We start from the raw sequence: 16,658 nt of genomic DNA, 5'->3' as shown, positions 1-16,658 counted from the left end.
CTGCACAGTGCGGGACTGTCCCAACAACACATAAAAACAGATTTTATAATAAGGCAACTCACATACAGAAACAGTAAAGTTAGAGATTAAAAATAAGATTAACGTGATTAAAAAACAAAGCGGTAAATATGACTGTAATTAATTAATCGCAATTAACGCGATAATTTGACACCCCTATAAATAACATGGTACAAAAACACTGCATTTAGAAATAGTGAGATAAAACATTACCTATGCCTTTGTCACTATGTCCTGAAGCTGTAAATAGACCGTTTTACGTCTGGGAATAATTAGATTCAACTGGAGCTAAATTCTATCCACGCTGGCGCCACCTAGTGCCACCGCTCAATTAAATTTTTCTCCAGCAACTAGGTCAGGAGTCAGAATACACTAGACGGTTCGCCAGATTTCCGGAAGTGCGAGTTCAGGCACAAGACAATCAGCAAATCTGTGCTGACAACGATTCCCGAGATCGAGAATTTAAGCAGAACAAAGAGAATGTTTGGTGAATTTTATCAAGGGGAAAGACATTATTGTCCTTCTTCCTACAGGATTTGTGAAAAGCTTAATATACCAGTTAGTTTCATTAGCGGCACATTACATACATATATGATAAAAAGTACCTGCCTACAGTCAAGCGAACTAATTCTAACACCATGAGATCAGACGATTTGTACAAAGTGAGACCGGATGATGAATCAGGCTAGCTAAATTCACCATGGAATACTTCATTGTTTATAAAGGCGCACCCTAATTGTGTGAATAAAATTATTTAAAATGAGAAGATCGGTGTTGGATCAGGACATCCCTATTAGGCTGTAGTTTAATTTCAGTGAGGTATTGGTTAATATAGGGCATCAGCAGATCCCTAAGGCTCCGGTATCAGTATCGGGACTGAAAAAGCTAAGATCATGACATTTAAGATTCTGCAAAAACATTCACACTCGTTTTCCCAATTTGCCCATTTCTTTAGCGTTTTAAAGTGGACTTTCTGTTTGGAAATCGTGACGTCACAAAAGGGAATTCCATAACTATTACCAAGCAAAACTAAAAAAAAAAAAGGTAGCTGTAACTTGAAAACAACTACTACATGACATCAACTGAGCATTATCAATATGTGTGAATGAAACAAAACAACTCCAGTGTGTGTATAGAACAGAAACTCAGACAATACTATAAATAGAAACTCATTTGTTGAAAGTGCTCCAGTGAGTTACTCACAACTCAAGGTGCAGTTTAAAGGAGTGATCCAGAAGAATGTGCGATGCCTTTGTGAAAACTCAGAAGTGAAATGGAGATGCCATGTTCAAAACAATCTGTCAGTTTGACAAAAGGACTCCAGCTTTGACAACAAGTCTGGAGATTTACTCAAGTCCAGCTCCTGAATATCACCGCAATGACACAGGGCTGCAGCTGAGGATTATTTCAGTAGCCAAATAGTCAACGACAGAGACAGACGATATATTGGACCGATATTTGCCCTTTTTAACGTATCAGATATCAAGCGTACATCTCAAGCAGATGCCGATATTTTGTTGGTCCAACCAGCAGCCAAAAGGATTATTTTAGTAGTCAAATAGCAATCAAGACAGACAATATATTGGACCGATATTTGCCCTTTTTAAAGTATCAGATATCGAGCATACATCTCCAGCAGACACCGATACTTTGTTGTCCCAAAAAGCAGCCAAAAGGATTATTTTAGTAGTCAAATAGCAATCAAGACAGACAATATATTGGACCGATATTTGCCCTTTTTAACGTATCAGATATCGAGCATACATCTCCAGCAGACACCGATACATTGTTGTCCCAAAAAGCAGCCAAAAGGATTATTTTAGTAGTCAAATAGTAACCAAGACAGACAATATATTGGACCGATATTTGCCCTTTTTAACGTATCAGAAATCGAGCATACATCTCCAGCAGACACCGATACTTTGTTGTCCCAAAAAGCAGCCAAAAGGATTATTTTAGTAGTCAAATAGTAATCAAGACAAACGATATATTGGACCGATATTTGACCTTTTTAACGTATCAGATATCAAGCGTACATCTCAAGCAGCTGCCGATATTTTGTTGGCCCAACAGCAACCAAAAGGATTATTTTAGTAGTCAAATAGTGGTAAAGACAGACGATATATTGGACCAATATTTGCCCTTTTTAGCTCATCAGATATCGAGTACTATATATTATACCACCAGACAAGATGAGAATGAGACAAGACAAGATTTTGACATAATTTCTGACATGTAGCTAGTCTGATTTAGTTCCCAAAACTGGCTTCAGACTTTGTATTTACACCATTTAATATTTTTGTTGTTGGAACTACGTCTTCTCAAAAGATGCAACCCACCAGCACTTAACCTTTTTTTGTCCAGTCCATATGGGGAAAAAAATCTCACGAGATAATTTTTCTCATGTGCGTACAGTCTTGTGGCATTTTTGTCTCGCGAGATCTTGTGGCACGAGATCTTGTTCATCCCAAATCCGCTTTATTTGAACACATAAATTAAAAAAGTGTACTGCAAAAATGTGAATACACTGGACTCTACACAGTTTGTAGTCAATTAAAGTTATGGATGAGTTTGTACTAAATAAAAAAAACAAAAAAAAAACTATATTGGCTCTACATATCGGGCCAAAAATATCTGTAAAGGCCACTCGCCATAAAAAAACAAAAACAAAAAAACAACATATCAGTCAATCTCTAGTCAATTATTAATTTTTAATTTTTTTTTTCCCATTGTACATTGGCCGTTTTTAAAATTCATTTTAAAGCTATAGTTTTCTAACACGGAAGTCATGGATTTGTTTAATTTATTAACTCGGTTTAGATGAATATTGTGATTTAAAATGTCCAAATTATAACAGAATGATCCACAATGGTCATAAATTATTACTATACACAAGCACAATAGTTCTGCTTTAAAAGTTGCATTGTAGTGTTCTTTTGTTAAGAGTTTATGAAATGTGCAATATTCTAAATAAAGTGGATTCATATTATCAAAGGTAAAGCTTGTTTTAAGTCCTGCAGCTCCACTCTGGTCCATCAGAGGTGAAAGCTGCTTTAATGAGTCACTGTCTGTCTTACTGTGGATTACATTATAATCCTCAAGTGTCTGGAGATGCATCACCACAATACTCTCTTAGGCTACGTTCAGACTGCAGGGCTTAACGCTCAATTCAGATTTTTTTGTGAAATCCGATGTTTTTGCGAGGTCGTTCACATTTCCAATTAAATGTGACTTGTATGTGATCTCCAGTGTGAACATTAAACAGCCTGAAAGTGTCCCGCATGTGCACTGGAGACACGACGACGTCAACCGCAGCGAGCGTGCTCTGTGTTTACAGAAGTTGTCCAAACATGGACGCGAGCATTGAGCACCTGGAGATTTTAAAGTTCCTCTCGTACTGGAACCCGAACATGAACAACTTACTTGTTTTAAAGAAGGAGAAGGACGAGGTTTTTGGCTGTAGCATTTTGTGGGACAGTCTGTTGAAAGGAACGTGTGGATGTGGAGACGTAGCCAAGAGTGGTGAGTGGTGATGTGCTTCACTTCAGTGACACGGAGTTCATTAACAATTTTCGCCTACTTCAGGGCAGAATAGTGACGTTTGTGTCTTGTTGATAACGTGTAGGTCGGATGAATGCACTTTGGCCGTTCAGACTGAAGTCGCATGTCAAAAGATCAGATATGTATCGGTTTCAGGAGCACAGATCCAAGTGTCCTGGGTCACATTTGAAAAAATCGGATCTGTGTCGTTCAGACTGTCAATAAAAGATCAGATACAGGTCACATAGGGGCCAAAATATCGGATTTAGATCACTTCAGGCTGCAGTCTGAACGTAGCCTTATGAACTCTTTTTAAAATGGTCCTACATCACACAAATTTAACTCTTGTGAGCTTGAAGCCATGTTCTAATGCTGTTACCGCATCAAAAATAGACCTGGAGTTGTGTTTTGTTTCATTCACACATGTTTGAGTAACACTTCATGATCAGTCTGTCAGCTCTGTTCCACCTCGTGATGTCATGAAGTGGTAGTTTTCAAGTGAACAGCTCCTTTTACGTTTTGTTCAGTAGAGACTGGAAATTCCGGGTCTGAAATTATCTAAATGATTCTAGTGAAGGTGTGTGGAATTTAAAAACAGTGGAGCACTTCCTGTATTATCGTGACATCACAAGGTGTTATGGAGTTTTTTTGAGTTTGAGAGAAGAACACGGTCTAAATTTGCAGGGTTTGTGCGTGAATGAAACAAAACACAACTCCAGGTCTGTTTGTGATGAGGAAACAAAATTATAACATAGATCAGAACACAGCGTAATATGGGATCTTTAAATCAATGTTATTTATTTGTCCATAAAAGAGATACTGGTTTTAAGTTCTACAAAAAATTATAATATCAAGTAAGTCTGTCTAAAAATGCAGCATCACATGATAAGAAAATAAAAAGGAACAAATAGTTGCAGTGTAATCTTCCCCAAAAGGTCTGATATCGATCCATTTCCTGAACTTGAGCACCAGTGTTTTTCTCTGTGCGTTAACGTGTGATTTCCAGTTTATTCTCAGTGCATCAGACTCGTCTTTTTGAACAGGGTGAGTTATAGAGAATGGAAATAAGAGGAAAGTCGCTAAAGAGGTAGCCGTCACAAGGCAGGGCCACAAGATCCCAGTGTAAGTCAGGGTCAGAAGGAGCCAGAAAAGCCTCGTAACTTCGTATTTGGAACACAGTGGGTAGTGTGTTAGTTATGTCCAGTGTTGGGAAGGTTACTTTTAAAATGTATTCTCCTACAGATTACATACCCCAAAATGTAGTTTATAACGGAATCTATTAAATTACTTAAGGTGAGTAACGTAATCTGAATACTTTGGATTACTTGATTTACTTTTAGTCCTGTTTAGTCCTGGTTTAGACCTGGTTTAGATGTAGTTTGGTCCTGGTTTTAGTCCTGGTTTTAGTCCTGGTTTTAGTCCTGGTTTTAGACCTGGTTTTAGACCTGGTTTTAGACCTGGTTTTAGACCTGGTTTTAGACCTGGTTTAGATCTAGTTTAGATCTAGTTTAGTCCTGGTTTTATACCTGGTTTAGTCCTGGTTTAGTGTCTGGCAATGAGTGGAATTACCCAAAAAAAAAAAAAAAGGGATATAGCCCAAAATGTGAAAACAGGAAAATACCGCCGTGTAATCCATTTATTTCAACAAAGTATACAGTTACTCATAATTTGTACTCTGATTACGTAACTCTGGTAAATGTAATCTGTTACTCCCCAACATTGGCTATGTCCACTCAGCCACTACTTTTTTCTCACACTTTGAACCCTGCGGCGAAAAAAAACGATGCAGCGAATATGTGGATGGATTCTTTGTTTGGCACATTGTCCATTCATATAAATGGTCTATGGTTTGACAACACAGTGGATACACGCAGCCTGAGAGCAGAAAACACCACTGTCTGTGCCCTTACACATGGATCTAGAGTTCACATGAAGTTTCTACACTAGCTCGCGATATTGTCAGTGCACTCAAATAGTTTATCCCCGTGTGATCGAATAAGTTATGATGCTAAATGGACATTAGTGAAGGGGATACGTCTTACCCGTGCGTGTAAATGACGAGAAGAAACATCTCAAACTTCAGTAGCCAGACATCCACTCACACCTGATTGAACTAGTCTAGCCTCGTCCCCGACAGAGTCTGAAATCTGCTGAAATCCTCCAAGACACTGACATGATAAAGAGAGGACAGAGACTCTTTTTGCAGGAGACATGTGCAGTAGAGTTTGATTGTGTTTTGAACAGTTATTTTGCGCTTCATACACACACCCTCTTCATGGAAAACAAACGAGGAAATACAGATGATGCAGCTTTTAAGTTAAAGGCGACTGATGTGGCTGTGGAAGAAGGAAACAGATCTGCTGAACTCGACATCAGTGAGTCGACGGTGAGATTTTGGCGACGGCAGCATGACGAACTGACTCAATGCAAAAAGATGACAAAAGCTTTCAGAGGTGATAAAAGCAGACGGCTCGTTATTTTAAAATGTTAAAATTTTGTTGATGTGGCCTATATTCAGGTGCGCTGAGTAGTCTGAAATTTACGGTAAGGCCTATACGGTCTATGGTGAGAACCTGCAAGTTACTGTAATCCAGATGTAGTTTTTTGTAGACCTGAGTCAACCTGTTTCAGTGTGAAGCTGGATGTGCTGGATAAGAATGTGCACCAGTGAAAAAACAAAAAAGTCATACTACCTGGGTAGATGCAACACATTATTCTTTTTTTCAGAGCTTTGAAACTCTTATTTTAAAAGGGACAATTTACTTTGATCTGAACAAAGAAGCATAGCGGTCAACTAATAATATTTGAAAGTACTGATCCTGTTCAATGAATGCCAGCTTTATTCATTTTTCTTAAACTATGGTACCAATTTATTACACCTTTGTTCCTCCTTTAGAACCTTGATTCTCGGGTATGCACACTAGAGTTATAACTTTTTGAACTTTTTTTCCAAAATCAAAGTCCTGCATCATGATTGGATGAACTTTTTGGTATAATTGAAGAAACCAAACTCCATTTTCAACACTCTTTTAAAAAAGTCCCCCCGAAACAAAAAATATATTAAATACACATTACAGCCAATGATATGAAATGTGAAACTGTGCTGAGTTCTCACAAGGGCCGTTACAAGTCAATTTGACTGAAAATGGATCAATAATAAGTTGTACTGCCATCATAATATACTGGAGTTTCACTTTCTATTGTTGCTTTCAATTTATAAACCATTCGATTCATTGTTGCAAAGCAACACTGACAATCATAATTTTTTTACTTTTAGTGGCCTATTTTATATTATATTTACCCTGATTATGTGTTTTGTTCCTGTGTTATTAAAGAGAAAATTGCCTTTGGTTATTGTTATGATTGAACAGATATTAACCTTCTAACAGTTTTATTCTGGTTGTTGGTCGACTTTACGAAAACTTCATTTTGAGTCCGGGGGGACTTTTTTCAAAAATATGACCAACTGAAGGCCAATTCCTTTCATTACTAGCAAAAGTTCATCAAAATATGATACAGGGTATAGAGGTTGTAAAAAAGTTATAACCCTAATGTGCACCATTCACTTGTCACTAGTTCGCTCGGCACAGGTGACACTGACATCATCTGACTCTGACTGATCTTGTTTGACCATCTCCTTTCACTCACCATCGTTGCGGTCGACGTCGCTGGAGGCCATCATCTTGGAGCCTGGGTCTTCGTGGGATCACACCTGAGATAGAGACATGGGCATGGTCACTATGGCAACAGACAACATCAGGTCACCACGGAAACAAACACCACCAGCAGCAGCATCAGGGGAGGCTAAGGGAAAAGCCAGGTTTACTAAAAGCAGCTAACTTTTTTTTTTAGTTTGCTTTAAATGAAGTGAGCAGTAACTCCGCACCACTGCAAACTATGAACTATGACTATAAATGAACTAGCTCCATTTTTCACATTTTTAGGACAGAACCTTTAATATGCCAAGGAAGGCTGAGGGACTATTAAAAGGGAAAAGGTCAAAAGTAGGAAAAGCTGTACTAAAAATATTGATAAAAAATATAATAATAATAATAATAATAATAATAATGTTGATTTGTACAGTAACTGACTTCTGTTTTGCATTTTTTTAGTTTTGCATGCGGAGCTAAAAATGTGAGCTATTCATGACTTGTTCTAATATTAAATGCTTGTAGACATGTGATTTCAATGCATTTTGTTGCATTTGGGTGGCACTAGGAAACTTTATACCACATGCCCCACCTGTTACTGTGTTTAGAGGAAGAAAAACAGCACATGGTGAGTTATGTTTCTGCAGAAACAGTTCTGATGTTCATGTGACTCTGTTCTGGTCCATTATTGTATTAGAGAGTAATGTGCTTTAACATGTACAACAAACAGTAGATCATCATAATGTGACCATCATGTGTTATGTGACCAGAGCGTCTTCACTGGAATAAATCTTCACACTGTCCAGCTCCAAACTGTGTGTCTCTGTACTTGTGCTCTCTGTGTGTTTGATTCTGTTTAAGACAATACAGAACTGTAGAAAACTAAAGACTGTTTTTGTATTCAAGACACAACGGATTCCAGGCACTCCAAAACAGTAGAAAAAGTTAACACATCGCACGAGGAAAAATATAATTAAAAGGCCTTTATTTGAATGGCCAAAGCCAACATGTTTCGACCTCAACTGGTCTTCATCAGGGCTTTTAAGCCCTACTGTTTTGGAGTGCCTGGAATCCGTTGTGTCTTGAGTCTTGATCCTTTTTTCCAAGAGCACCCTCTATTTGCTCCTACTGATTGGAACACCTGCAGCAAACAGCCACATTTTTGTTCTTTCTACATAGACTGTTTTTGTATTCTTTTACAGAATTAGATCAATTCACTTCAATTATACATACTTATACATTTCATGATAAGGTAACATGAAAAAGTGACGTTCATGTTCTGAGAAAAATATATGTAGAGGGGATCGAAATAAATTTCAAAGCCTAAACATAATTTTATTGCATGCAACAGCTTTCCATAACTTTTTTATGAAAATCCCCAACCTTTTGTTTTTCTCAATGTGCAACAGATTTGAGATTTTCACTGTTTTGATGTTTGTGTTTCATATGAACTTTGCACAAGAAGTGGTTTAACAAAGACTTTTAGTATTACAACCATCATTTAGTCATTATTTTTATTGAACTGTATCGAATCGATTTGAAATATATCGAATCAAAAGCTCACTGTATCGAGATATGTATCATATCGTGGCCTATGTATCGAGGTATGTATTGTATCGCTAACTTCTTAATGATACCCAGCCCTATTCTAGCCAGCCAATCAGCGAAGAGCCATACATTCTGTGTTGGCAACAATTCCCGAGACAAAGAATTTAAAGCCGGAATAAAGAGAATGTTTGATGTATTTTATCAAGGGGTAAGACGTTATTGCCGTTCTTCTTACGGGGTTTGGGAAACGTTTAATATACAAGTTAGCCCCGTTAACGGCACATTACATACGTCACGACCAAATAGCAGCGATTGGTTAAATAAAAAAAGTATCTGCCTACCGTCAAGCGAACGAATTCTAACACTGTAAGGTCAGACATTTCTATGAAGTGAAACCGGCTGATGAATCAGGCTAGCCCTATTCATCATTAAAACCAAACATTTAGTGAACTTTCCAGATATTTTACAGGGATTTCATGTATGCCAAAAGTGAATCATGCCATACAGTTTTGAACTATGTTTTTTGTATAGAAAATAAAGCATTTGATTGTGTAGAATAACGTGGGTTATATACTGTGCATTTGACAATAAAACCATTGAATGCTGGGAAAAAAAAAAAAAAACATGAGCAAAAACGCCTTGGCCTTGAGCCAAATAACATCATGTGTCACAAAAGAACTATTATTTTGTCGCTAAACATGATAAAACAGACACTTGGCTTTAGTTAGTCTGTTAATGGTGTAACTTTTCTGGTGGAGGGTCCGTCAAATGCTCGTCTCCATGGCGATATTATTGCTTTGTCTGGAATGTTTCATAGTACGGTATTCAACTTTTCTACCTTCACGGAGACCAAACCAGATCAAGTTCAGTAGGTACAGGCCAGATCTGTGGAGAGGCGACACCGCTCACAGTCAGAACGCCTGTTTTTCTAGGTATTTTTGACCTATAAAACCACCTGTAGTTTAATAAATATAAGGTAGAGCTATTTCGTGTCATACTCTGGAACATTCCAAAGCAATAATATCTCCACAGAAACAAGCAGGTGACGGTCCCCCAACCAAAAAGTTGCACAGTGCATCTTTAAATGTAAAAATAGATATGCAGCTACAGAAAATGTCCATATAAAATTTTTCTATTCTAGTTCTATCTATCTAATTGCTTTTTACATTATTTAACAGCAAAATTCAGTTCATTGAGCACATTTCAAACACACCCAGAAGCATTAATATCTGAAACAAGACTGAAATCTGAAATGGGAAGCCAATACAAGAACATTCAGAACATGTTCGTAGAGGTCTAAACTAGAGTAAGACTACATGGAGACTCTGGAAGGGCATCTGACTCACAGGTAGGAAAATATATTGCCTTCATAACTGCATAACTTGCCATTTGCTAATTAAAGGCAGCAATTAATCTTGTAGTCCTTCTTAGTAGAACTTCAACTGTCCCACGAATGCAGTTTAGAAACATAGGAGATACAATAAACCTTAGCTCACATGTGACAGTGACAGTTCAAACCACAGTGTCAAAGCATTAGCACGACTCAGCAAATTCATGGTCACCTCAGAAAGTGGAAACTGCTTATGCGGTCAGTTATACGAGCGAACATGCACTTAGCCTTGTGTAGCCTGTTTAAAGTCTGCAAGATGAATCACAATTGAAATCTTAATGGACGCAATTAGCAAAAAAAAAAAAAAAATAGGCTGCGGTTTTGAAGAGTTATAATTTCTTTGACAAACAACAAAATGTCCTCATATTCTGCATAAAAAATAGTTAACCATGTAGTTTAGATCTGTACAAACACGTCCTGAAATGTGATTCTTGTATTAGTTTGTCATTTATTTTATTTTATTTTTTTGTTTTTTGTGAATTCTTCCAGATGTGTTTGAAATGTGAACTCTTATTAAAACATAAATTGCAAATCTAGTACTAGTCGCAAAGCTTTACAGAAAAATCACAATTTGATCATTTTTGTTCTCTGATTGTTCAAGTACTGTTTGATCCTGGCTAAGATCTCAGAGTTGAGCTCTGGCTTCAAACTAGTTAAGTTAGTTAGACAGTTTTGTAGTGTGTTTTAGTGATTCCTATAAAAATATTACATTACACTAACAGCAAAATTTACAATCTCTTCAAGGCAAAATTAGTTTAGATCCATTTTATTTTATAATATGTTACAGAGCTGGGTAATATAGGGTGACCAGATTTTCAAAATGCAAAACTGGGACACACCCAAGTTGAGATGGTTGGTATAAATAAAATTGTGAAAAGAGCGTGTAACATTATGGATTCTTGTGTCAGTCATAATCTGAGGGACTTCTGTTGCTGCATTTTTTTTTTTTTTGCTTTATTGTCTTTTGCAAACACGGTTTTCTGTGTGTTAGCTAAGCAAATGATATGTGTCGTAAATTGAATTTCTCCTTTGCCATAAACAAATGATCATTTATGCTCCTCTTTACTGTTGGCAGGGATCTGATTAGTGAAAATTGTGATCGTCCTGTTTTAGTCCTGGTTGATGTAGTCCTGGTTTAGTCTTACTTTAGTCCTGATTTAGACCTGGTTTAGATCAAATTGGCCAAAAATAGGGACACCAGGGACATGTCTTGAATGAAACTGGGACAAATCATTGGTTTTGGACTCAAAACTGGGACTATACCGGGTAAATAGGGACATTTGGTCTCCCTGTAATAACATTTTTATTGATAGTACTGTGAATGTTGTTTCGCTGAGAAAGAAAAAGTGATGGCAAACTAATACACATATTATTATGATGATTATTATTATCATCATATGGAAAATATGAATAGCCTTTATATAAAAACATCTGAAAAAAGAGATGATTAAAAATTTTAATAAATACATACATATAAATATATTAAATACAGGTATATTTCTGCAACTGTGTGAATTATTTTATATAAATGTTTTTATAATATCTTCTGATTGGTGTCATCTTGTACTTTATGGTGCAACTTACCACTATATAGTTTGCTTGCTATTGTAAGTGCAGTTGTAGTATTTGCATTGTTTGATTAGACAACACGACAGTTCTGACAAGAGACTTATTACCATAAATCCAAACTAAATCTGACAAGGTTTACAATGTTGAATCGGTACATCGCACTAATCTCCAAGGCTAGCACAGTTTTAAACCAGTTTCCTAATGCAAAGTGACAAGCCTTTCTAACCACTGATAACCTTATCTTGTATTGCTGTGTAATATTTGGCACGGAATATTGTTATTTAATATGGAAATGATAGCAAAAGTACATGTAAAGTGATCCAACTAGGAAAACAGACTGATGGACTAGGCTTAGAACTAAGTATACACTGAGTATTTGTAGAGGAGCTGAGAATAGCAAAGTGAGTTAAAACAGGAGCTTTGTAGTTCAATAATGAAACTGTTTAGATAAACCTAACAAGCAATTAGAGCTTTTTAATGTTGTACAAAGCATGAGTCTGTTTAACTAGCCACATTTTAACTTGTTTACTTTGGATAAACAAAGTATGCTATCTATTTTCTTAGTGTACACCTGTTCCCGTACCTCAGAACTAGCCCGTACATGAGGCTTTAAATGTACAATTTTGATTTCATATAGTTTTAATACATTTGTTGACAGTAAATGTACAGTAAAGCATCACAACGCGCTCACAACACTACGAGATCCCAAACTATGACTAGCAATTCTCCTACATTGCAAGGAAGATTTAAAGATCATTTGCCATAGAAGCAAGTGGCAAAAATAGACCATGATCAGAGTTTAATAGTAGGTTTTTAGTGTGTTTTGATTGCGTTTGTGTCATAAATCTTCGCTAGTTGATATGCTAGTCCAGTCATCGTCCAGCTAAACGTGAACGCGGACATGACCGAACCTTACCTCAGCGAAATCCCGTGTTTTCAGTCCTCTCCCCGGGTTTGTGCGGGGTTTACGCGGGGGTTAGATGGTCCGTGGGGCTCCGGGGGGCTGTGTTCATGTCTCCCGGGGTTGTGGGCGCATGTCGGCAGTGGTAAGGCTGCACGGATCGGCGGTGAAAGGCGGAAAAGAGCGGAGAAAGCGCAGAGGAGCGGGTTCGTTTCAGGCTCAGGGCTGAAAAGCGGGGAGGTCATGTGACTGTCCCCGACACTACGTAGGACTGACGTAACGTTGCCATAGAGACGGATTATAGCGTCTGTAAAATGTTTTTTTCCCCTCTTTTTTGTCTTTAATTTCATATTTAAAATGTATTATTATATATTATTGTTATTATACCTTTGTGTTTAATTTAAATGTCAAACAAATAAATATATTTTTTCTATTTTTATTGCTTATTTTTTATTTATTTATTATTAGGCCCGAGCGCCATGGGTGGCGTAGGGCCTATTGTTACTGTTCAGCAGTGCGAAGCACTGCGGGAAGGCGTGTGCACAGCACACGCAACAGAGCGCGAAGCGCTCTCCCCTTTCCAAAACACACACTCACACTCACATGTCAGTGACTGGTGCCCGCTGACATGGCACGGTGGCATTGCCCGTGGGCCGCGTCAGCGGCATAATTGTAATCGTTCACCCCAAAACGTAGGGCGCACTTGACATGGTGCACGAAGTGCACCATGTCAAGTGCGCCCGCGAAAACAGAGCGCGAAGCGCTCTCCCCTTATCAAACACTCAGTGCCACTCAATAGTGACACTCATGGCATCCAATAGTACAGACTGGCATTGCCCAGTGCCGCGTCAGCAGCATAATTGTAATCGTTAACTCTCGTAAACGCCAAAAACGTGCATTGGGTATGTGAATTGCGCTCGTCATTGACAATGGACCGCACGGGTGCATTACTGGACACGAGTCCTTTCCAATGATATATATATGTGCCACCATAGGTGGCACTATATTGTTATTGTTCTGGTTTTTCTTATTATTATTATTTTTCCCCCCCCCCCTGAGCACAGTTCACACACTTCCCCCTGACGAAAACTCACGAAATTTTGCACAAAATTCAAGATCGCCAAAATAGGAATTTACAAATAGTCCACATCAAAAAATTCAAAAAAATGGCTCAACAGCGCCCCCTGCAAAATCAAAATACATTGCGCCTATGGCTATACCCGAAAAATCAACTTTGTCGTAGACAAACGAAATTCGGGTGGTGGATAGGTCTGGTCGTTCCAAAAAAAAAAAATATATTACGCGGTTGCTAGGCAACCAACAGGAAGTCAGCCATATTGGACCGATCGAGCGACTCGGCGCCGAGGACGCAATTTCCTGTCCTCGCATTTGAACGAACTCGTCCTCGGGCGTTTGACCCAGACTCACCAGAATCATTCTGTATCATCTAGACAAGTGCGACATTAAAAGTTGTTAAAAGCTTTTTTAAAGGTCAAACGGTGTTGTCGTGGCAACGGTGCAAATTTTGCGTTCGTTTTTGCGGCTCGCCACCAAACTTCGACAAGTGATAATTCGCACAAACTTTGGCCGATTTCACTCAAACTTTAATCGTTGGTGGACACCCCGACCCTGAACAGATTCATATAAGAAAATCTCAAATGGGTGCAATAGCGCCCCCTAGGGAGATTGCATGGAAGTGCAAAAATTTACTTTGACGTAGGCATACAAAATTTGGCACACACATTCGTGACGTGGTCTTGATCAAAAAAGTCAATGACGCCCCTATGCCATTTCCTTTTGTGTTGCCATGGCAACAAGCCAAACATCGGTCCTCGCCAATAGGACGCCCGACAAAAAGTTTGGCGTAAACAAACCAAATTTGGTACACAGATGCACCATGGGAATAGGAACAAAAAAGTATATTACGCGGTTACTAGGCAACCAACAGGAAGTCCGCCATATTGAATCGAACGTGCAACCTGGCGCCGAAGGGACAATTTCCTGTCGTCGTATTTGAACGAACTCGTCCTTGGGCGTTTGACCCAGACTCACCAGAATCATTCTGTATCATCTAGACAAGTGCGACATTAAAAGTTGTTAAAAGCTTTTTTAAAGGTCAAACGGTGTTGCCGTGGCAACGGTGCAAATTTTGCGTTCGTTTTTGCGGCTCGCCACCAAACTTCGACAAGTGATAATTCGCACTAACTTTGGCCGATTTCACTCAAACTTTAATCGTTGGTGGACACCCCGACCCTGAACAGATTCATATAAGAAAATCTCAAATGGGCACAATAGCGCCCCCTAGGGAGATTGCATGGAAGTGCAAAAATTTACTTTGTCGTAGACATACAAAATTTGGTACATATATTCATGACATGGTCTCGATCAAAAAAGTCAGTGATGACCCCACTCCATTTCCCATTGTGTTGCCATGGCAACAAGCAAAATATTGGTCTTCGCCAATAGGCCCGACAAAAACTTTGGCTAGACAAACCAAATTTGGTACACAGATGCATCATGGGAATAGGAACAAAAAAGTATATTATGTGGTTGCTAGGCAACCAACAGGAAGCCCGTCATATTGGACTGATTGCGAGACTCAGCGCCGACAACGCAATGTCCTGTCCTCGTATTTGAACGAACTCGTCCTAGGGCGTTTGACCCAGACTCACCAGAATCATTCTGTATCATCATCAAAAGCTTTTTTAAAGGTGAAACGGTGTTGCTGTGGCAACAAGGCAAATTTCGTGTTAATTTTTGCAGCTGTCCACCAAACTTCGACGAGTGATAATTCACACAAACTGGCCGATTTCACTCAAACTTTAATCGTTGGTGGACACCCCGACCATGAACAGATTTATATAAGAAAATCTCAAATGGGTGCAATAGCGCCCCCTAGAGAAATTGTATGGAACAGTACAGTTTCACTTTTTTGTACATACAAAATTTGCTACACACATTTGTGACCTGGTCTTGATGAAAAAAGTCACTGACGTCCACACTCCATCTCCCATCGTGTTGCCATGGGAACAGGTCAAATCTCAGTCCTCGCTAATGGGACGTCCCAATGAAAACTTTGACGTACTCAAACCAAATCTGGTACACAGATGCATCATGGGAATAGGAACAAAAAAGTATATTATGACCACGCCCCCCCTGCCAAAACGAAAGTCCGCCATCTTGGATTAAAAAAATCTCAACACATACAGAAATTGAGGAAAAAGGGGTAGGGTTCGGTTAAGATTAGGGGTTAGGGTTAGGTTCGGGGTAAGGCTAGGGTTTGGAATTCGGGTTAGGGCTAGGGTTTGGTTTTGGGTTTGGGTTAGGGCTAGGGTTAATTTTAGACCTAGGGTTAGGGCTACAGGTAGGAGTTCAGGTAGGGTTTGGGGTTCGTGTAAAGGGGTTAGGGTGAATTTAGGAGTTAAATCAAGGGTTAGAACACAATGGCCACGTTCACATGATGGCCCTCACCCACTAACTAAGTTAGGGGCGAGGGCCATTTCAATACCAGGTTTAACATTTGTGCGTTTACCTTTTGGATATTTCGTGGCAAAGTACAGTGTGATAAAGAGTAGAGGGGTGTGCAAAAATATTGAAATATCGATATATCGTATCGTTTAATGTGATGACACAGTATCGATATTGTGGGCTGCTCTATCGATATATCACCAAGAGTATTTTTGGTTTATTTTACTAAATGATTTTGTTACAGCTACAGTTTCGTTGTTTGTTTAGTGGAAGGAAACTCGTTCGACATTTTCGCTGTTTTGAGGATTAAAATGTTTGTGTTTCATATGAACTTTGCACAAGAAGTGGTTTAACAAAGATTTTCCATGATTTAGCCTTTATTTTTTACTGAACCGTATCGAATCGAAAGCGCACTGTATCGAGGTTTGTCTCATATCAGTGACTTCTTAACAACACTCGGCCTCAGTCAACAGGGAAACGTGGCTCTTGCCCCGTCTGGGAGTATGACATCATCACATTCTAGAACCTGAAAACCTCCCAGTTCCATCAGGTTCACGGCGCCGATGACATCATA

The 16,658-nt window shown here is 38.7% G+C and overlaps 1 protein-coding gene across 1 annotated transcript in view; it reads right to left on the bottom strand.

The window, feature by feature from the left end:
- Nucleotides 1-12,860, bottom strand: part of slc36a1 (solute carrier family 36 member 1) — a 66,678-nt gene extending 53,818 nt beyond the window's left edge. The window contains exons 1-2 of the mRNA XM_020920557.2: nt 12,632-12,860; nt 7,207-7,270 (exon numbers count right to left, since the gene is read on the bottom strand). Of these exons, the coding sequence (XP_020776216.2) occupies nt 7,207-7,240 (34 nt within the window). The 5' untranslated portion in view covers nt 7,241-7,270; nt 12,632-12,860. The remainder of the gene's footprint in view (nt 1-7,206; nt 7,271-12,631) is intronic.
- Between the last annotated feature and the right edge of the window lie 3,798 nt (nt 12,861-16,658).

This window comes from Boleophthalmus pectinirostris, unplaced genomic scaffold, assembly GCF_026225935.1.
Source record: "Boleophthalmus pectinirostris isolate CB_2022bp ecotype Guang Dong unplaced genomic scaffold, ASM2622593v1 HiC_scaffold_23, whole genome shotgun sequence".
NCBI classification, from domain to species: domain Eukaryota; kingdom Metazoa; phylum Chordata; class Actinopteri; order Gobiiformes; family Gobiidae; genus Boleophthalmus; species Boleophthalmus pectinirostris.
Note: the sequence above shows the minus strand (reverse complement) of the source record. Positions and strands in the feature narration are given on the sequence as shown.